Raw genomic sequence first — 23,510 nt, 5'->3', positions numbered from 1 at the left:
CAATGATAATACATTCAAAGACAAACAATTTGATATATTATTTATTTTTTCCAAAAGACATATTGTGATGTACAATCCAAAAGGATTAAGTAACTCTTATTGCAATTCTGTTTGCATAACACATTTATGAATAAGGAATTGTTCACCAGCTGACACCCAATAGGTAATTTTGCCTGACACGGGGCTTAGGAAACATTATGCCCCAGAAGAACAGAAGACGGCTGTTTAAGAGGTGAGATATTCCAAACCTGCTGGAAAATGTGCTTTCCTTTTTCAATCCCTAGGAAAGAATCTTGCCATTTACAAAATGAATGTGCTACCTCTCAGTTAAGTTGACAGTTGAGTTTGGAAAGTACGTCTTACAGGACCTCATGCTCTATGTTCTGACGCAGGGAGATCAGAGGCATTGGACTACTAATGACTCAAATAAACCAACACTCACGAGTCATTCAATAATCAATTCGTATCTACGTAAACAGTTCCTACTGTATATCGTCTCTCTTGCTTGGGTGGAAACCTCACATGTCCAAAACCGTTACTTTTCAGGATACAAATTCAAAAGTACCAAAAGTGGCAGATCTACAAGCTCGAAACGGGCCACTAAGGGGATCTGCTTCTTTTGAGTATGATCAAGTAGGGTGTTAATTTACGGAGAAATAAATAATAATATGGCGATAAGATGATTCTGCCCGACAGCAACGATATAGCCATTTGGTCAACAGCAATCTCATTGTGATCGACTTTCACACCATGTACTCGTTTGTTTACAGGTATTGTTATGAACACCAAGTGCTTGGTTGAGAGAATGTGACATTTGAGTCATGGCCATGGCGATCTTGTTTTAATAAATAAAACATAATTTTTAACCAAACTGTATGGTATAGTATGTGAATACTAAGTAGCACAGCACATCTGCAGTGTTTAGAGATTGTTTCCCCATCATAATTTACATTCCCGAGCAAAACCAGTTCAAGATCCAGCGTACTTCCAAACTTCCAAACGCACATTAGTCTCAGACTGCATGGAGGTTTAAGTCCAGTGGTGTGAATCAAACGCACCCATGGTCACAATGCCAGCACAGGCTGCTACTAGTTCTCTTCTTGTGGCCCTAGACCCCAGGGAGGCCAATGCCTGATCTACAAGCTCACAACACATTGCAAGTTTGCAAATCGACTATTGTTTAGTGTGCGGCACCCATGTGCAAACATGTATAAATCAGACATAAGCATTATGTCAGACACTGAGGGCTTGGTTATTAGAGTAAGCCAGTAAGGAAACAACCACCAGAATCTTCACTTCTTTCATCCCCTGTATTTGTCCGGTCCAGCGTGTCCAGTTCTTGGCTCCACAAGGGCAGAGAGGGGACTGGGCAGTTCAGTGGGGTCCCTACACTACGCCTGCTGCGTGGCCTCGCCACCACTCTCGCCGGCCTGCCGCCTCTGGGCGTAGGCGTTGTAGATGTCCAGGAACATGTCCCGGCACGCGATCCGAGCCCCGAGCTTGGAGCATATGAGGAAGGAGCCGGCCATCTTGCGGTGCAGGGAGTATGTCTCCTCGGGCGGAGGCGTGAGGCGGTGGCGCAGCATGACGGGGATGAGGCTCTGGATGCGCCGCGCGGTGCTCTGCGTGCTGAAGTCGAACGGCTCGGCCGAGGCGAAGGCCTCGCCCAGGATCATCACCGCCTCCACATGGGCGTCGATGAAGGCCTGGCAGAGGGGTGGGTAAATGGTGCATTTATATAGCGCTTTCATCCAAAGCTCTTGACACACACACAGATGGCGGAGGAAACCATGCAAGGCACCGACGTGCATGCACATCGGGATCAATTAGGGGTTCAGCATCTTGCTCAAGGACACTTCGACACCAACTCTGGGGGAGTCCGGGATCGAACTGGGAACCTTACAGTGCAGTGGGTGTGAGCTTGTAGATCTGCTATTTTCACACCTGAGCGCAACCAAACTCTTCTCCACTAGTCCCTCCCTAACATTTTAGTCTAGTTTTTATTATTATTTTGACGAAATGTAAAGTATAATCATAATGATAATATAATAATAATGGTCATAATTTATTTAGTTTTCGTCAGAGAAGAAAGTTGGTTGACAAAATTATTTCGTGTGGATTATTTAAGTGGATGAAATCAACATTGGTTCAGAACTCATTTTTTGATAACTTTCCAGCATTAATGTCTTTTATATATCGTCGCCGTCTCCATATTTTAACTTTTTGTGTTTGAATGTGAATCCTGAAAAGTCACAGTTTTTGTACATATGAGGTTTCCACCTGAAGGAGACAATAGACAGACAATGGACTGAGCGAGTTTGAGGTGGATCTGGTTATACTAAAGTAAGACCACTGTATTTTAATGTCAAAAACATAAAAAGAAAAATGGCTGACTTCCTGTAGTGTTAGGGTCATTGCTCTGTGAGTACTATGAAATGAGGGGCACCTTCTTTTGCTTTTGTAAGTCACAGGGGGGTCCATAGTCTTTTGTACGTCACAGGGGGGTCCATAAGTCTTTTGTATGTCACAGGGGGGTCCATAGTCTTTTGTATGTCACAGGGGGGTCCATAGTCTTGGCTGGCAATCAAATTGCGTCATAAGTGCTCTAAACAAGACTTGGCTGCCAATGTCAAACGTATTGGAGGGGCTAGTGCCCCTCAGAAAACGTCTTCACAATACTGTACAGTGTACATGTGCCCACAGAATTATACACATGTACAGTAGGTCGAACAGCAATGTGGGGCTTCAACTTTGAACATATGCATCTACACGTTTCGAGCTTGCAGATCTGATACTTTTTATGCTTTTGTGTGATTCTGTAGTATGATCAAGTAGGGCGCTAATTTACAAAAGAACACAAAAGGCTAGAATATGGAGATAAGAGTTTTCTGCCAGACAGCAACACAATCATAATTTGATGGGTTAAGGGACAACACAGTACCACTAGCAACCAAGACAGAAATGAGAGCAGAGCAACACGCAAGAGATGTAGAGAAACAGCTCGATGCGTTATGAGGCGAGAGAGAGGGAGGTGGGAGGGAGAGGAACAGATCAAAGATGGATGGAGGGAGTCTGGTGGAGGACAAACTGTATGAAAAATGAATGAGCCGTGCAGCAGAGTTGGTGGAGACTAAAATACTCTTACCTTGGCCTCAAAACCTGTCAGGAACTTGAGGTCCTTGGATTTGGAGAGAACCGTGGCTCGATCACCCACAGAGGCCGCGTGAACCACCTGAGAACACACACACACACACACACACACACACACACACACACACACACACACACACACACACACACACACACACACACACACACACACACACACACACACACACACACACACACACACACACACACACACACACACACACACACACACACACACACACACACACACACACACACACACACACACACACACACACACACACACACACACACACACACACACACACACACACACACACACCTTGAATATATGATCGATTCTGCCTCTAAGATACAACAGTCTGATAAATCCATCTATTTTAAAGATGGGAGTGTACTTTTTCTGTTTTGTAAATCTCAATGGAGTTAACATTATAGACCCCAGATAATATTAAAATATGTCTTCCCTGTGTATTTTTGGTTTCTTCCTGAAAGCCTTCCAGTCAAAAGGCCCAATCGAAATGCACCACTTTAGACATCATAAAATCATCCCCTCACCTAAGCCCTCCCCATTATCATACAACAGCTGTGGGCGAGGTGTGAGCACATAAAACATAATTTTAACACTTTCTGTACACCCTTTTGAAAAATAAAAATAATAATAATCTTCCTAGTAGTATAATCATAGTACCTGATGATCATGTTTCGATGGTAGGGTACAACAATACAATTAGAACTTATACAATTGCATTGGCGTGGTTGTATTCTGTCTCTCTGCTCTTCTATTAAGACATTTTAGATCGTGTCAAAGGTCATGTCTGACCTAGACACAGGATTTGTACCTGTACCCGTTACCAAGATTCAATTTATCTCCTGAGCAAGCAGGCAGGCTCTATTAGCTCAATGAAAAAACTAAAAAAGTTCAAATCTGAGGTAGAAGAGTAAAGTTACATAGTGCAGCTTTAACAATTAGGATTATAAATGTATTCCATATCGCCGTAATATGATATTGATCATGCATACAGTACCTGTATGTATGTATCTGTAAAGGATGCATCGTAACCCCTGCAAGCTCCGAAGTCCAACAGAATCACCTAGTGACGAAACAACACAACAATGTCAATTAATGTGGTGAAAAGTACAAGATCGCTTTATTTGTTTTACGAAGTAAATCAGGAAAGAATTCGTGTCATTGACTATTCAAAAATAGCAGATATACAAGTTCGCAGTTCTAGGAGCTTGTACATTTTATTTTTAATCTGGAAAGTTTGACAACTACAGATCTGGAAGGCATTTGTAGAACCTGCCATAAATTGGGTCTTAATGGCTTAAGCCTTGTGGAAAAAGCTAGAGAGCTTATTGTGTTTTTTCGGATACAATTCTGAATTCTGAATAAAACATTCTTACCCACAAACAAGTAGTTGCCTGGGATGTTTGATGTAGGTTTTTCTGTTATTAACCTTGGCTATTAACTTCAATTCATCAATAACACAAAAACAAAAGGCAAAAGGTTTGAATTTTTGTAGGAAAGGAAAGGAAAGGAAAGGAAAGGAAAGGAAAGGAAAGGAAAGGAAAGGAAAGGAAAGAAAATGCATGATTTGAGTGTTGATGGATTCTCTTGGTATGAGGATTGATTGATTTTGCTGGATTTGTTGGTTTTTTAGTATGAATTATATAGGCTCAGGTGTTGTTCCATCTTCCTTACCTTGTTAGTGTCTGTGTTGTAGAAGAAGTTGGCCCAGTTGGGATCCGTCTGCATGAACCTGAATTCAAACAGCTCTCTGAGACACAGCTGGAGGATTTTAAAACAAATCTGCAGGGAGAGGAGCAGTCGGAACATTATTGACTGAAAAGTAAACATCCTGCCATAAGAAAAAACAAGGCTCTGTCAGTCCATCAGTGTCCAGGGTTCTCCTCAGTGGTTTGAGGAGTCCCTCTGAACTTTAGTTTGCACATGAGCATTGACCATTGCAGAAACCTCTTATCTCGGTTTTCTAACTTTTTGTTTCTTCGTAAATTAACGCCCTACTTGACCATACTAACTACAGCATCACACCAAAGTAGCAGATCTGCAACTTTTTATAGTTTTTAATTTGAATGCAGAAAAGTAACAGTTTTGGACATATGAGGTTTCCAAACAGACAGAGATGAAATGCATTAACACTACCTTTGCCAGGGAATCTTTCAGAATAAAGGCGCTAGAGTGCCAAGCAGATGGGCAGCCCCGCCTTCAATTTCCCCCCAAAACCGGGAGGTATAATGTTAACCCACAGAGCCTAGTCCTTCCATGCACCAGAAGCGTACCTCCCAGCCCTGGCAGAGTTGTTCTGGAGTAGTTCCAACGGATTGTGTGGCCCTGGTTTTGCCCTAGTGGGACTGATTGAGGGTAGCTACTGGGACGTAAGTCAGGACTTGATCACCCCGGCTGGGTCACCTGAGTGAGGGGTATGATTTTCGACAGACCCGAAACCCTGATGACCGTGGGATACATCACTGAGGATACGTCCCACGTGCATCCATGCAATGTTTTTTGTTATAGTTCCATTACTACCTCGTGCTAATAAGTCTGATCTTTCTTTAATATTCCAAACGAGATGCTTGGTTAAATCTGAAATTAGGACAGAACATCTGCGTTCTGATCAAAACCATGGAATCGTTGCTGTAGTACATTCATGCACCCTAGCCAAGTGTGGCAGGGAGCCCCAGGAGACCGTGAGCCGGTTCCCCAGGCTAAATGAGTCAAGGCCCCACCTGGTTCCTAGTCTCCTGGTCCAGGTCTACACAGCGGTCCAGAGGGACACCCTGGACCAGCCCCATGGTCAGGACCCTGCGACCTGAAAGGTCATCGACCACCTCCGGGACCTGAAAGTACTCTTCCCCCTCCAGCAAAGACCTGCATGTCACAGACAACAAACACACACAAAGACACATCCCATTCGTCAAATGATGGCAGTGTTCATAATTATCTCCATCAGGCCTAAAATAATACAACAGTTTTTTTTCTTCAGTGGAGTGGAGTTGTAAGCAAATTTAAGACTGCATGTTTTGAACAATTGCACTGAATTGTGGTGTAGTTTGTTGAAGGACCCCTTGCCAACCTATGAACCTAAGAAAGGTCCAAATGCAACGAGACGCACTCAGTGGAGCCCTGACCCAAGTGCTGACATTTTTACCTCAATCGAAGAGCAAGACACAAAATATAACCACCGCTATCATAATATATTGTATTAACATGCTCTACCATACAGATTGGACAAAATTACATACCGGTATTATTCATTGATAAAAAGTTGCGTTTTAACAGAGGGAGAACAACGGCAACTCTGGGCGATACAAATCTTCCAGTGGGGGGTGCATACTTAGTTTAGACTAGTCAGGTTTAGGTGCCCTCTAGTGGGCGTATAGGTGGTATGGAGGGTAAACAAAGCAACACATCCATTTGATTGGCTATTGCTGGATGATGTCGTCATGTTTTCGGGCGACGTTCCTCCGCTGGCTTTTCGAATATCGCCTGCTATCGCCAGTAGTTGCCAGGTCCCATAGACAAAATAATGCACTTCCGGAAAATACCTCAGGCTGTCACCCACTGTTAAAACGCACTGTGAAGGTCTTGGGAGGACAAACGGTAAAAGTTAAAACACTTTAAAAAAATGTATCCCCAAAAAAGTCACACTAGTCTTCGACTAATCGCATATACTCCTGTCCTGTGCAGTGTGACATGGTGTATGACAGTCAAAAGAAAAAGATGATCCAAACCTGAACTTCTTGGCACTCTCCAGCTCTCTCTTGTAGTCACACTCCCACGCCAGCTCCTTCTGGAGAACCTGCAGACTGCTGTCCGCAAAGAGACCTGCACACACACACACGCACATGCTCACACATGCATGCATGCACACACACACACACACACACACACACACACACACACACACACACACACACACACACAATTCAGATGACTGCAATCCGATGCCTGCCGTCAACTCAACCCAAAGAGCCACAGCAATCATCCAGGCATCCTGTCACACAGCATGTCATTACCGTTTACCTCCTCAAGCCACTTATGGCGACATCAGCATGTCCAATTATTACAAGCGTACTGTAGGTAATAAGCTTGCATCAAAACCGAGAAAGAGCTTCACTGAAGAAACCAATTTCATTAAGTGGAACGCATTGCAATTACTGTAAGTGAATGCGATCCAGGACAACACAAGATGATTCTTCGACTGGTTACAGTTGCTACCGTTAAGTCATGACTCATGAGGGGTCCGCAACGTCAGCACACGATGACTCACGTTTTGTAGGTGAATGTGAAAAATGAAATGAAATGTTAATGCTCATTTCTTATTTGTGGCATCATGTGTAATGCGTGACGGATTTGAGTCTTTAAGTAATTCTTCCAGTAAAACTACGTTCCTGAAGGAGGCTGGGACATGACTTACTGCCGTGCCGGGCACCATGCCAAGAAAGCCAGTTATGCCACATCGGGGTTCAAAGCAGTCCACTGTCGGCAATTATTTTTAACCCGTTAATGCCATTTTAGATGTTTGCGATATAAAGAAAACTCTTAGGATTTAGAACAGTGGTTTAGCCCATTCTAAACACCTTCTAATTTTCTGAAAAACATATTTATTCAAAAATTACCAGAAAAGGGGTTCCTGGATTGAAAGCTATACTGTAGTTATTTATAAGGGTTCCCGGTCTAAATTTAGACAGTTAGAACAGTAGTTCTAAACAAATATCAGATGACCAGCTTGCAGTGTGGCACAAGCTTGTGCCACACTGCAAGCTTGTCTGCAATTTCTGATTTTTTTTTAATAATTACTTTTTTAAAACACAAATCTTCTCTTCTGCGGGGGTCCCTGGCTCAAAACATTGGGGGGATACGAAAAAGTTAGAGTGCCAGTGACTTATATGCAACCTCTGTGTTCAAAGCAGTCCACATAGACATTATTATTTTAATGGTGACTTTTTGGTGCAAAAGTACTGTAGAAGACTCACCCTCTGGCAACACCACACTCATCTTCAGCACGGACATCAGGTTGTCGATGTCACTGTGGATGCTCTCTGCCACTCCTGGGTACTGGAGAACGCAATGACAACATGTACACAAGGCCAGTCAATCTAAGGTTTGACCCAAAAGAAATTGCAATAGCAATCGTTCAAGGTTTTTTATGATCATCTAAATAACATTTAACCCCCTAGTTTGACACGTCACACATGCTACTTAAAGCACAATTACATTTAGAATTTTTTGCTTTATAGGTTACCCCAACCACTGAACGGATTTGTACCCCGACATGTTTTACCATTGAGCTAATAGAGCCTGCCTACTTGCTCAGGGGATAAATGGAATCTTGACCATCAGGTAAAGAATTGTGTCAGATTCTGTGTCTAGGTGAGACATGACCTTTGACACAAAAATGGGATGCTAGGGTTAATGTTAAAATGAATCTATTGCCAAGTAGGGCTGTCAACTATTATTATATTTTGCATAGAAAATTATGCACATAAAGACATAATGAATGTACGGTATGTAAACTAAAAGTTATAACTGGTATCAGTTATACCCACAAGAGGGCGCTTGCTGCAGATTGTCACAAACAATCTGACAAAAGGTACTGTGTGAACCAATACATATTTCATGTCTTAGTGTTTAAGCGACTTTGGACAGGTGGAAAACTATAGCTGAACTATTGCAGAGTGATGGCTCTACTTGAATGTTGTCAGACATTAAATAAGGATATTCATGTAACCTAGTGGTACATTAAACCATTTTGTACGGGAACCCCTTTTGGTGTTTTAACTAAGCTTTATGTTATACTTTAGCCATTGAAAAATAGCAGACCTACAAGCTCATAGCGCGCCACCGAGTGGCGCGCTACGAGCTTGTAGGTCTGCTATTTTTGAAAAATCGTAAAAATGCGGCACAAATCTTTAAATATATATTCTTTCAGAGCAAACTCTTTTTTTTAATGTCAGGCCTAAATGAGTTAATCCTGCTAGTGTTTCAGTAGTGCAACAACCAGCTTGTAGTTAACAGAGTGATCGAGCATGGACTGCTCAGTAGAATATCAAAGACTGTCAACATGATACATCACACCCGTGTGAAGTAAGGGGTGCCCTTATCATCATACATCATCTCATTCCGGCATCTCATCTCAGAATTTGCGTCCTCACTCCTCACCACAAACACTCAAAGCTGACCATTCATTGTCAATGGATTTCAATGTTTGTGTTAAGACAATGTTTGTGTTTACACAAACCCTCAAAGCTGGACATAGGAGGGGCTAGCGCCCACCAAAAACTTAAGCGATAGCCACAGCTACTCATCGAATATATCTTTGCTGTCACACAGAAATCTCTTATCTCCATATTATCTTATCTCTCATACACAAAAAGTAGCAAAAGTAGCAAATATAAAGAGTAAAATAAACAAAAAGGCTATAGAGCAGCTTGAGATGGTTTGTGTGTGTGTGTGTGTGTGTGTGTGTGTGTGTGTGTGTGTGTGTGTGTGTGTGTGTGTGCATGCAGTGTACCCCAAATTGAAGATTTTTACAGCTCTAGCAATGACTCTCATTTTATTTTCAAGGACCGCCAGTTTGACTTGCATTAGGCTACGGACCCCAATTTAATGGCATTTCTATTTCTGGAACCCCAATTTATAGTGGAAAATCAATGTTAATGTACATAACTAAGTTACAGTCCCAGAAGGGTCCATTTGGTTCCCAACTATCATTTAGCTGGGGACCCCCTGGAACTCCCTCAAGGACCCCTGGGGGTCCCCAGGACCCACTTTGAGAACCACTGGTATACAGTGCGTGTGTAGTGCATACAAACTGTCTTACCTGGATCTTCATGGCGATCTCTCTGCCATCTTTTAAAACACCATGATGCACCTGGCCTATAGAAGCTGCAGCGAATGGTCTGTCTTCGAAGGACGATAGTTTCTCTCTCCAGCCTGCACCCAACTCCTCCTCTAGAACTTTCTGCACACACAACATTTGTCCCGATAAATCTGTTGTTCTATGCTGGTGTGTTAAAATGGAAATGGAGTCTTACACAAAATATCTATATATCTATGAACTAAAAGGAGTTAACTCAGTACACACACACACACGGTCAACGGCTAAGATAGGCTGTAATAATCATTTTAAAACATCTGTCGGGGGAGACAGATGCCTGCTTAGGAGACCATTTGCAGGATTTGTGTACCATTTTGCCTCTAGTGGCTCCAACCGAGGTGGACTATCTTTGCATATCAAAAGTCTTTGACTCACGCTCATCTGCCAGATAGGCATGAAGTCAGCACTCTGCCTCACTCTCTCAAAGATCTTCTGGAGCTGGGGGTTGATGAAGCTGTTGTCTGGTGAGGAGAGAGGACAGAGCACTGCAGTTGTATTGGATACACATGGATTACATTTTGTAAGGCCATGTCCTAATCTGTGATTTGTGAAACGGCATGAAAGGAGCCCCATCAGCCTCACACTAGGGCTGTGTTTCATGAATAAAAAAATATGTAAAATTAAAACATTTTAGCCAGCCAGCCAGTTAAGGAAATTGTAGATTAAGACTTTAACATGTTTTAATGAAATATCCGAGAGATCATTAGGGTTTTATGGAAGATTGACCATGTCTGCGACTATGCCTTGTAACCTTGTACAGTTGATAGCCTATATTCATGGCGACTGAGATCCCCAGAAAATCTACTGAATGTTAAAAGTTCATGTTTTTTGGGTGCAATTGAGATTAGAAAACCTAAAAAAAATAAGAACAATTCCAAAACCTTTTTTTTAATGTCACAATCCCTTTAATATTGCAGTCAGCTTGGGAACATATACTAAAGCAAGAGAGGCGTAGTGAGACACGACACATAGCGGAGTGTCTCCGACCCTTTCAGCCATTATAAAATACCAGGTAAGTTGGGACCTCAAGTGGCTGATTGCTTATTGCCTCAGCGCGGGGCACACTTCCTTGTTTTAACTCAGACAGGGGAATAGGAGGCGCTTGATGTCTTTACGAGGCCGCCCGGAGCCACTCATTCACAATTTAGGCATTTAGCAGAAACTGGTTTAGCAGAAACTTCCCCAGTTCAGCTACAGAGCTGCTGGATCAATGTAACGCAGCTGGGAATTATATAAGTGATTGAAGGTGTGGATTATCGTGAGATTTAACCATCCAATTGGTTGCCAATGCCATGTTGTTATAGAATATATCACAAAGCATTTTGTGGACACAGACAATGTCCATGTTTGGTTACATTCCATATCCCCGTGCCAATGTCACTCAAACGACAACAAAAAAGAGTTAACAAATTCCCTCTTAGCGGTCCGATTCCTTTACAGTTCCCTTTAACGATTCCTATATAGGGGGTTCCAAATGGACCCGAACAGGTCTGTAACTCTGAGAGTGTACAAATGGAAGCAATTCTGTAAAGTTACACTCTCAAGAGTTAAAGTCCTCCATGAAATTAAAACATGACTACCACTGGTATTGTAATTGTGTAGCAGACGTGAAGTCCACATACCAGCTTTAACAGTGTGATTATAAAACCGGTTCTGGAATGTCCAATGCTCTAAACACTCCAACTATAATCCAATGAGATCAGAGTCACAATATGAACCGTGATATGTACCTTGTATGCTGAGCATCTGGCCGATCTTGAGCGCAGCCCCTCTGACTTTACACAGCGTGTTGACGATCCTCTCTGCGTTGGCTTCCGACATAAGAGGAGAGTCCAGCAGAGCATCTGGGAGGGAGGGATAGATATATATATATATATATATATATATATATATATATATATATATATATATATAGGCTTTAGCAGCCTCTGGAACCCACTCAAAGACCCCTGGTGGTCCCCGGTCCACACCTTGAGAACCACTGAACTATAATACAAAGTGTAAAGTTGATTGTGCTCGACTGCCATTTAGACCTGAGACAGATTCTAAAAACGCCTTCTAGAGAAGTTCTCTGAAAAACGTATTTTTTAAATATGTTATATAATATGTTATATACTGTAGCAACAGCTAACTAATGTGACACAGATGCCGTCCCGGATTGAAAGTTATAAGGTCCAACATATAAAGTGTGGTCATGGGCCAGATTTCAATACTGGGAAAAAAGTCAGTGAAAAGTGAAGGTCGGTATCCTGACATCAGTGTCAAGGCTGTGACAGTGGTACATGATTTAACAGCAATTTAAAGTCGTTGATAACACTGCCTGACAGATTTGTTAACAAGGTGATTTAATAGCAGTCTGCTGCTTGGCAGGTTCTAACAAATATCTAGACAACATCTCCTGGGTCTATTAAAATGTCCATCTGTCTGATATACGTCTTGCCAACTCTGGACTGCACGGTATAAAAGACAGCGAGCAGGATAGCTTTGCATAGCCAGACAACTATTCCACAATCTCTGAATGCTATATAGTCTGGAAATACACCTCCCAAAATCCGAGTAAGGAAGCTGGCATTTCCGTTCACGAAAATGTCTTTACATTTCATCTTTGTATATCCATTTCTGCTAAGCCGCATGCTATATACAGTATGCTTAGATTATAGATTTATTTATATTAGGATAAATTTGCGCGACTGTAAAGACGAAGCAGAGGTGGGGAGGAGACTTTACTTCCGCTTTATCGATTGCTCATGATCAGAGCTTCCATAATCCAGAATGTATGGCCGGAAATATTTGAAAATTGTGGGAGGCAAGTTGGCAACAGTCTGGTCACTACGAGCAGAAGGACAGAGAACCTGAGGATAAGACTACGAGACAAGAGACTGAAGGCTTTACCTCCTTGACGTTTTCCCCCCAGAGACTGTTTCGCCACCTCTGCAATGGCACCGATACCCAGTCCTACTGCCAGTCCTGTCGAGAGAGAGAGCAATCAGATGAAGTTGTGTAAAGGTGACTCCACACCAAACAGTCTTGTTCAGACTAGTCAAAGATTAGTCAGATTGCAATAGACTAGCATTTATTCAGCACAAACCAGTCGGCCGATAAAACATTATGTTTCCCCATGCATAGGTTTGCAGTGTTGCCAGTTCCGCTTTATTATAAGCGACGTTGGGCTAGTTTTTCTGTAACATAGGTTAATATGAGATACACGAGTAGTCAGCACTGATACATGGCGAGCAGACTAGTTGTCACTCTACAGTGGAGTAATTAAACTTCAACATGAATAGCGTCGGCTCCTGAGGTCGGCAACCGACCAAACATGCTCGGTTCTTCATCAAAGGGTTCCGAGTCTTCCGACGCGCCAGGAAGGCGATATGGACGGCAAGCGACAGGAGCTTGTCGGCAGGAGACTCCTGCTGACAAACTCCGGACACTTTCAAACTGGCCGACAGCCAACCGTCTGTGCCATCTGGAGATGCCTTAAGACAAAAGTAACAACCTAGCTGTTTATCGTCTTTGTCCGGTGGAAACCATGTCCAATAACCAAAACTGTTACTTTTCAGTATTCAAATAGCAAAGAAAATAGCAAAGGTCGCAGATTTGAAACCTCAAAATGCGCCGAGCTTTGCACCGCGTTTCGCTGTTTATGATTTTGTGTGATGCTGGAGTATAATCAAGTAAGGCGTTAATTTATGAAAAAAACAGACCACGGTCCAGGCACCTAAGCGGCCCGGCAGGCATCGCGGGTAGCATAATTGTAGTTAAGCTGTGCCACCACCTGCATCCACTAAGAGAATCATTGTCCTCCCCCTGTAGCCCCATTCACACTCTCACACTCTCTCACACACACACACACACACACACACTCTCTCACACACACACACACACACACACACACACACACACACACACACACACACACACACACACACACACACACACACACACACACACACACACACACACACACACACACACACACACACACACACACACACACACACACACACACACACACACACACACACACACACACACACACACACACACACACACACACACACACGCGGTGTGGTACAAAGTCACAAATGACATCCGAACTTTGGATGGCTCCAAAGATCAACAAGGACAGCTCTCCTAGATTCCGACTTATGGAGGTTTGAAAATCCTGCTTTGAACCGAGGTAAATGGAGTTGTAACGTCCCATAGCTGGTGGAGGCGTTGCATAGCAACCGGATCAACGTTAAAAGCTGAATTGGGGCTCAACCACTACAGTATATATACACAGAGTATACGAGGGGGTAAGAATATGTTCTTAACTGCTGATAACGTCCCATAGTTGGGGGGTACGAATATATTCGTACCTTGCAGAGAAAGAATAAAAACTGTTTCTTACCACCAAATTCAGCCAGCCTGCTGATTCTAGTGGCAGGAACCTTCTGCTCTCTGGCACGCTCACTCAGCTGGGGGAATAAAGATGATTTATTAGTTTCACACGCCAGACATTCACACGCCAGACATTCAAATCTATGCTGAGGAAACGGTCTGCATTATTAATAGTTTAACAACTTAAACCCTATACTACGCTCTGGCAATAGCTCACAACGTAATAATAATATAACTATATAAGTAATACATCTTTGTCCCCTCAGGGATAGATTCGTCTTCACAGTGTGTTCCAACAGAAAACACACAACCCATATAGCACATAATAACATAACACTAAGACAATACATGAATGCCCCAATATACACCCAAACATCATATCAGCGAGGCAGTTTGTTTAGTGCAGCAATGGCTAAAGGAACAAAACCACTAAAATGTACTTTGCCATTTAGAAGTTCTGCATCTTCGTCCAGGTGGCATGAGTCTGAAGTGAAGGTGCCATGGATTTATTAACATGTCACAACTTGACGCGTTGTGATCTCCCCAAATGTTCGGCCCCATGTTTCATATTTTGGACCCGGGCATGGGGGGGGGGGGATGCTCCATTTCAGCTGTGTAAAATACTTTTGCCATGTGGTTTCAAGGTTATAGCCATGCAATAACCTTGACCGACCAAACACGCACAGTAAATGGTAAATGGTGCATTTATATAGCGCCTTTATCCAAGGCGCTTTACATAGATTGGCACTGGCACTGGCACATTCACCCATTCATACACCGATTGCGGCGGAAGCCATGCAAGGTACCAACCAGCACATCGGGAGCAATTTGGGGTTCAGTGTCTTGCCCAAGGACACTACGACATGTAGACAGGAGGAGCCAGGATTCGAACCGCCGACCCATGGATCATTGGACGACCTGCTCTACCTCCTGAGCCACACACACACACACACACACACACACACACACACACACTTACTGCCCCCTCCGCATGGACTGGAACGAGCCACAAAGTATCTTGAAACTAGAGCAGTTGATCCCATCCAACGCTTTGACATCCAGAATTAAAGAGGCAGGTTTTATAAGCTATAGATGTTTTTAGTAGCAGTGTTGTTTTTTTTAAAGCCACAGATTAATGCAGGCAGGGGAAATGGTTAATACCTCCTGACCCAGGCCTGGTACACAGACTCTTTTTTTTTTTTCAATGTATTTTTATTGAGGCTCTGAAATTGCACAATTTTTTTATCGCAATTCAATGTATATAGAACCACACATTTTTCTTTTTTCAACACAACATAGGAAAACAACAACTTATGGACATTACAATGCAGACAAAAAAAGTAGTCTTGACATGATTGTACATTACAGGTCACCAGAGACAATCTTTTGATTACATGGGGCAGATCGTCGCAGTCGGGCAGAAATCTCTTATCCCCATATTCTAACGTTTTCTCATAACTTCCTTGATTAATTGAATACCTACCTACTAGGAGGACCACAATGGAAACAAGCCCGTAGGGCATTTTGAGTACAATCACTGTCAAATCGTACCACTGTACCGTTTACAAACTGCTACTTTTGATTTTTAATCCTGAAAAGTAACCGTTTTGAAGTGAGGTTTCCACCCGAGAGAGACGAACCATATTCATCAGAACAATTTCGCATTAAGATGCAGTCATGATGACTCCTGATGTAACCAAACCTTTTGCCTGACAGGTCTGACCAGTGCCTTCTTTGCCTCTCTGGCCTTCTGGATGTCCTCTGGTGTGAGTCTGGCGGCCACCACTGCGTCGTGGACAAGCCTGACCTGGTAGTGGCGGATCCTCCTAGCGGGGATGTGGAGGAAGCGGGCAGTCTGTCCTGGCCAGCCTGCCCCGCCAGGAGCCGCTGTCCCTGGGGTCGGAGGAGGCACCCCTGTGGTTGGAAGCAGATAGGGTTGGAGGCAGGGATCATTACCACGTTGGCCGAAAAAACATTACAGGCCAAGTCCTGTAATGCGATTTGTGAAACAGTCTGAAAGGAGGCCCCCAGACTAGCGCTGCTCCCTAAACAAGTAACACAATATGTGAAATTATGATGTCTTAGTATTATTGTTCCTGCTGTTCTACATACAGCCAACCAGGTGAAGAAATTAAGGCTTTAACCTTTTGCTTTTATGAAATAGATGATGCCATATAGCAAATTTGACCACTTGAAATGCTCCAATCTTATTAACAAAATACTGAAAATAGCCCATCTACAAGCTCTCAATGCATCTGCGACACATTGAGAGCTTGTAGATTGGCTATTGTTACTGTGCAACATGAAAAACTGTGCAAAATGAATCAAAATCTGTCAGACTAAGAACTTAAGACTATATGGGTTTTTTTATGCAGTGCTGAAAAATATAAAGGCTATTCCATAACACACTGGAGGGGGGTGGGGAAATCACACCTACTGTAGAGAAAAGTCATAATCTCTTCACTTTATTGTATAATAATGTCTCCATTATGAAAACCATTATGTCCAATTTCAAGCTTGTGGATCCGTTACCTTTGTTGCTTTTGTGTGAGGCTGTAGTATGATCAAGTTGGGCGTTAATTTATGAAAAAAACCCACTAAAAGTTAAAATATGAAGATAAGGTTTCTTCCCGACAATACAAAGGACATTTCAACATGGCAGACTTAAAGACAGGGTGCAATGGCTTTTTGGCATTTTTATTTTGAAAATTCAGACTAAAACAAGTCTGGGAAGCTGGAGTTGTGCGTTTACAAAACATTACAGGTCAGATACTAGTTAGTTGCTGTGAGAGTGAGTGCCAACACCAACTCTGGATTACTGGATCGCTCCCCTAACCAACATCAGGTTCTTGAGCTCTTCAGTGTTTTCAGCCAAGCCGTCATGCTGCAGCACATCTACATAGGTGGTACGCTTCTTTCCCGTCCTGGCTTGGCTCCCATAGGGTCAATTTATTTGCCTCAAGTTCTGGGTGCCTGACGCAGTGGCCTGCCAGCCTCATCCTTCTCTCTCTCTCTGCAGCTACTATGTGGCTTATTTCTAACCTATAATGTTCTCAGATATATATTTTAGCGTGATGATTAATTTTATTTTAAAATGATTAATACACTGTCTGGATGTCATCTTGAATGAGAGTAGTTCTGTATCAATATCAGCTGTGTTTGGAGGGATGCAGCAATGGGAATCAAACAGGTGGATGAAATATCAAGATTCATTTTTATTCATCTCGACATGACACGTTATCACGTAGCACGTTTTGGTTGGAAGTCATTAAAATTAGATTATTTATATATATAAAAATACACACAAAAGTAAATGTTCCCATTGTTTTGGCATTGTTAGGCATGCCCAATTGCCCATATGATGACCATGGATATGGTCTAAAAGTGTGAAATAAAAAGGTATTTTTCAATTTAACAATACCTGCTGGCATCTCTTCTGTGGCCCCGGCTGCATCCGGAGGAAACTCAGAGCTGAATGCTTCTTCAGGGTCCACCACCTCCCAGCCCTCATCAGTAGCAAACACATCGTCCTTTACAGACTGCTGCTGCAAGAGGAGCACAGTTGGACACGCCACTTAGCCAAAACAATGTGTACTGTGTATGATTTACTGGACAGATATGAGGAAGTGTAGACGGAGAAAGTCACTGACAATGCTCTAGACAGAGTGAAACATCTTTTCTTTTGACAATTTGACAATGTAAAGAGGTGTGTGAATTAATTACTGTGGAATGTTAAGAATTTTATTTAGATGTTGTTTAGAGACATATGCTGGCTTTGGTGTTTACCTGCTATCCTAGTTTCTTTGAAGCACTACATTGTTGTACTATTATTGTACTATTTACCCCATTTTTTTGTTGACAAGGGTGCAAAATTACTACCAACTCTGATTTCCCACTCTGGATGAGGGTGCCTATATTGGGCCTATATTGTAAATTGACATACAGATCTCTCATATATATATTATTTTTTTTAGTAAAGAATTTAAAGTTTTCAGAAAACCTTAGGTTAGGTTTTAGGTAGCCCTACAAGCAGAACCCAATGCTACTGAAGTTTCTGACATTTTTTAGACCCAGAGCATGGGGTCCTATTCCACCTCCACCCTGCCACCGGGTACGCACACATAAATAAACGTAAACACCTTCGGGATAAGTCAATCTGCGCTCTTTGAGGACTTTTTTTCGTGTGAGGGCTTCTGAATGTGTGAACTATAAGTACCTATAAATACCGCTGCGAATATCTCCTGTGTCGCGGAAGCCGTTAAGTATCTGAATGTGTGAACTATAAGTACATACACATACCTACACATATACTTTGTTTGACCGATTTGGTCGCTTTGATTCTTCTTTTCCTCCCTTGTTTATTGACACCTCATTGTACCGCCTATCTGGCTAGCTAGTGGCGCTATAGCTATGACAGAGCAGATCAGAGGCAGGAACGTAGCCGGCACAAGCCAACCGCACAGTGGGAGGCGGTACAATAAACGGTAAATAAACAAGAATCATCAAAGCGACCAAATCGGTCAAACAAAGTATATGTGTAGGTATGTGTAATTGTGTATGTACTTATAGTTCACACATTCAGAAGCCCTCACACGAAAAAAGACGTCCTCAAAGAGCGCAGATTGACTTATGCGGAGGATGTTTATGTCCGCGTTCCAACATTCCCATACGAAAATATAGATACGCACAGGGACCCTACGCAATGCGACATCCACATTTCATAAAAGCTTTACGGAGGGTTCCGAGAGGGGCTAGGTTTTAGGAGGCGTTTTTAGAATCAGCCTCAGGTCTAAATGGGTGAAATCAGCTGCTCTTCATGTGTTGTATCGCTGCAAATCCCTCATTTGGATGAACTTCATCACATTTAACTAATAGCAGATCTACAATCTCGCTGAGAGCTTGTACAGTACACCTGATAGAGATTATATATATATATATATATATATATATATATATATATATAACTGGATAATAAGTATCAATTTTGGAGGTCCTTGACAAGGTTTGGGAACCCCTGCTCTAGAAGAAGACATGAATCGGTTCTCACCGTAGCACTTCCTCCCATGACGGTGCCCATGAGCCCCTCCACCAGCTCCTGGGCAGCCTTGACCCCGGCCCCCACCGTGGAGTTGGAGGCAATCAGTCGGAGCTGCTCCCCCTGGGTGCAAACCAGCGAGGTGCCCACCTTACCGGCCCCTCGCAGCACCTGCATCAGCTCATTCAGAGACACTACAGAAAGACACACACACACACACACACACATGAATGCCTCAAGATTACAATATGGGACAAATCTCCAATTACCCCCTATAAAATACTACTCGATGGGAGCTGGTTGTCCGAGTCTAGAACCCGTCACAGTGGTGTCCGGTAAGAACTTAACCGAGATGTCTAGATCCCTATTTTTCCATTTGTGAGGGACGCGAGCGCCTCCTATATCCAGCTTTTGGTGTGTGTAATTTTGTCCTACACAAACATTAAATTCCATAGTGCCGTAGTGTCTGAGCAAATAGACAGTGTCTATTTTATTAATTTTTTTATTAATTTTTTTTTATTTTACATTAAACATTTGAACCCTAGCATTCATATTCTGGGGCTGTTTAGCCCAAAACAGCCGATCTACAAGGCCACAACAAGTGACGTCAGGTTTGGTGTACAGGGTGAATAAAGAGCAGGCCAAGTACAGAGCCAAAGGTCAAGTTTATACAAAGTATTGAGGGTTTAAGTTGTTAAATCTGAAAACACACATTTAACATGAACAATGTGTATTGGGGTGGCCTTGCCCTCCGCTTCATCTCTCTCATTTAAGGGGTCCTTCCTTGGCCTGAAAAACGTTGAAGACCAGACAAATCCAGAGCAGACACACCCCCATAGGCCATACAATAAACAGATGTAAATAAGGACACAATTTCCACATAATGGAAGTGATTCTGAAAAAACCTTTGATGGCATCTATCTGTGGATGAAATAAATGTTCTTCATTCTATACACTGCTGGGTTTAACCTTCCAAGGTCTTTTTACACGTTGTGTAACTGCAACTGGTGGCTAACGACAGAAGCTAATGAAACACTCCACATAGTAGAGTGCACACACGCACAGCATGCTATGTTGTGACATGTTGTTGTTGACATGACGCCACGAACCCGTGCAAGTACAAAACAATAACATTGGACTGTTAGTTGTGAATCAAACTACTCACTTAAGTTATTGTAAAACGCTGTCCATTCACTGTGATGTAATGTGACAGCGGTGACCTGATCTCCTCTACTCAACAACCAGAAGAAAAACAACACGCACAACAACCAAGAAAGCTACCAGGAAGTAAAGCACGTTGACAGACATGACGTCCAATCACATTCTCGCATTATTTGACCACGGGGGCGGGGATAGTTTTGGCCCGAGCAATGAGCGCTCAGAGAGGACACGTGCTCTGGCTCGCGCGTCCTGTGATAGGTTCTGTGGTCCGATTGAGGGCGTGTACTTCTGTGGATGTTTGTCCAATCAATGCCCATAAAAGGCGTGGCAAAGGTGGGAACGGCGTCCAATCGGATTTTCTGAGAGGAGGAGGGGGGGGGGGGGGTTAGTTGGAGGTTGTCCTCTTGTCCTCTTGAGTTTAATAAAAACATACTGTAGCTACTACTGTCCACACTTATCATGTTTATGTTTATTGATTGATTGACTGAATACCTTATTAGCAGAAATGTGTTTCTTTTATTTCGTTTTTTTATATATTTCTATTCGTCCATAATGAATATTCAATTCATGCATAAGAACATTCATTATACATCAATGTTTTCTTAAAATCTGCTATTTAGCTTTTTTTTTAAATGACATGCTCCAAATAGTGACTCCAAGTTTTGATTGATTTAATACTGTATTGGACAGAAATGCAAACAGCAACGGAGTAGTCAAACAATTGGTCTACTCTGAAAGGATAACAACAGATCTTAACCTAACTGATTCCATTGTTTCCATTTGGGTCCTATGAATTCAATTCATAAAACATAACAACCAGATTCAATAATCACAAATATATATTTTTTTAGGAGTAATAGGGAAGTAGGAAGTGAATATTTACCTCCCCCTTCAGCCTCTTGACAGGTGGATTTTCAGGCCTGTTTTAAAGGAAGCCAGTGATCCGCATTTCTTGTTGGAGGAGGTGGAAAGTTTAAATTGTAACTTTGGACTTTTACACTAGACTTCACTGAACTAGAATGGAGGGATGTCTGTCAAACAGAAGAAATCTGCAACAACTAGAACGTATTTATTATTATTACACATGGCTGCAGACAGGCCATTCAGTACAACTGCTAAGTGCAAACCGCCATCTGCTTAATAATTGTAGTAATAACTGTCAACTCAGAAACACAATTCAAGTCTAGTCTAGTCAGGTATGAGCTTCATGCAAAATATCCCATCCATCACCTGGCATACAATGGTTATGTTCCCTCAACCTTATAGAATTTATGTTCCCTCAATAGCCAGGCATGGCCAGACTAATATCACTGCGTAGACATTATATATTATATTAGTGTGGAACACTTGTTTCCAAGAGGCGGTTACAATCTTATTCCAACGTCACACCAAAAAAGTCTCACTTTGAAGTGGGCTCTGACACCCACAACTCTGGGACCATAGCTGCCCAGGGCATGTATGTATGGTCTTTGTCGGGTGGAAGCTTGCAGATCTACAAGCTTGTGGATCAGCTACTTTTTATGCTTTTGTGTGACACTGTAGTCTGTATGATCAAGTAGGGAATAGCCTTCATGTATCTCTTACTTGTTCCCTTTGATATTGTTCTGACTGACTAACACTATTTTGGAGCAGATTGCCCAAACTGTAAACTACTTTTGGTACCAAAAGCTTTTTAAATAATCTTAAAAACAAAAAAATGCAAAATCTCAAATGTATAAAAATATTTAAAACATTTAAAAATATTTAAAAAAATACTAAAACAGTCTGTAACAAGCTAAAAACCAGGAAGTTTTCTTGAAATTGTTCAACTGTGTTGCCTTATTGTAAACTTGCTTGCTGTGGTGGTTATTCATATTTATTGTCATGTCACTTATTGGTGTTTGTGTTCATTCATGTATCTACCTTTAGTCCAGCACCAGCCAGGAACTGGATGTGCGCAAGCCACCTGCTTTTTAAACAAGTAGGGAATAAAGACTTCATTTGGGTATAGTGCAGATTTGCATGTGCATGCACACAAACACAGCCTATATACTAGGGGTGTAACGATACATTTTAACAGTGATACGATACATGGTTGACGATACGATACATGGACTATATTGGTTCATTCATGGCGATTCGATACGATTCAATGATTTAAATTCGATACCGTAACTATTTAGCAAAGACATGGAATCTGTGTGAAACATGTGGATAGAGCAAGTCTTTTAAAGGGAAACATGTATTATTATGGATATAAAGTAAACATAGTGATTCTCTGGCAAATTATGGACAAACCTGCACGATTCGATACCGATTATTTGCATCTCAAAACGACATGATATGATACGATACAAAGTGAAAAAATACAATATATTAAGTTTCCATTTCAATACACTTCTTGAAATTAAAATTTATTTTTCGATGCAGTTACTATTGTTACACCCTTATACCATTGGCTACATGTAGTAGCCTATGAATTGACACACACACACACACACACACACACAGAGAGACTACACAGGAGTTACTCCTACGGTATCTATAGCGTGGACTAAATGCTTTGACTCTAATCTCCTGCTGTGTGTGCAAAACACTATATGACCACTGTACTGTAGCTTAAATATATTCTCTTACCACTTCAGGCCACTGCAGCCACTGAGTGCCCTAATTATCTAGGAGTAGCTTTTCATACTGGAACATTTCCCTTTGTAAAATGACCTGTGTAAGTTCCTGATAACCGTTTGGCACTGATTATACTGTAAGGTGTTTTCTCCCCCCTTTTTTACAGCTTTTTATGATAATTTCCTGGTTTTTGTTATATAGAAGTGTATTTTTTGAGCATTGCTTTTACCTAGGCTCTTTGGACTGAGTTTCAATGTTTATTGGGGAGGCCG

General features: G+C 42.1%; 1 protein-coding gene across 2 annotated transcripts; it reads right to left on the bottom strand.

The window, feature by feature from the left end:
* Positions 1–753: 753 nt before the first annotated feature.
* On the bottom strand, positions 754–20,742 carry coq8b (coenzyme Q8B). Of its 2 annotated transcripts, none has more exons than XM_080771819.1 (16): positions 20,639–20,742; positions 19,486–19,667; positions 17,860–17,983; positions 16,141–16,352; positions 14,449–14,515; positions 12,948–13,022; positions 11,786–11,899; positions 10,431–10,516; positions 9,999–10,139; positions 8,152–8,233; positions 6,907–7,000; positions 5,902–6,043; positions 4,856–4,963; positions 4,179–4,244; positions 3,146–3,232; positions 754–1,706 (listed from the first exon to the last, which is right to left on the bottom strand). In XM_080771819.1, coding segments are annotated over exons 1-16 (1,896 nt in total). In that variant the 5' UTR covers positions 20,640–20,742; the 3' UTR covers positions 754–1,391. The 2 variants fall into 2 exon arrangements, with proteins under 2 accessions (XP_080627945.1, XP_080627946.1); XM_080771820.1 differs by having other exon boundaries at positions 17,860–17,980.
* Between the last annotated feature and the right edge of the window lie 2,768 nt (positions 20,743–23,510).

This window comes from Protomyctophum bolini (genome assembly GCF_963924005.1).
Source record: "Protomyctophum bolini genome assembly, chromosome: 9".
Lineage (NCBI taxonomy): Eukaryota > Metazoa > Chordata > Actinopteri > Myctophiformes > Myctophidae > Protomyctophum > Protomyctophum bolini.
This window is presented reverse-complemented; position numbering and strand designations above follow the sequence as displayed.

Bases quoted from the DNA above. Each gene is read 5' to 3' on its own strand.
- coq8b (XM_080771819.1), bottom strand. The intron at 16,353-17,859 runs GTATTGTTAAAT...TTCCAACCACAG, and splicing joins CACAGAAGAGATGCCAGCAG to GGGTGCCTCCTCCGACCCCA. The intron at 4,964-5,901 runs GTGGGGCCTTGA...CTCTCCCTGCAG, and splicing joins ACCAGGAGACTAGGAACCAG to ATTTGTTTTAAAATCCTCCA.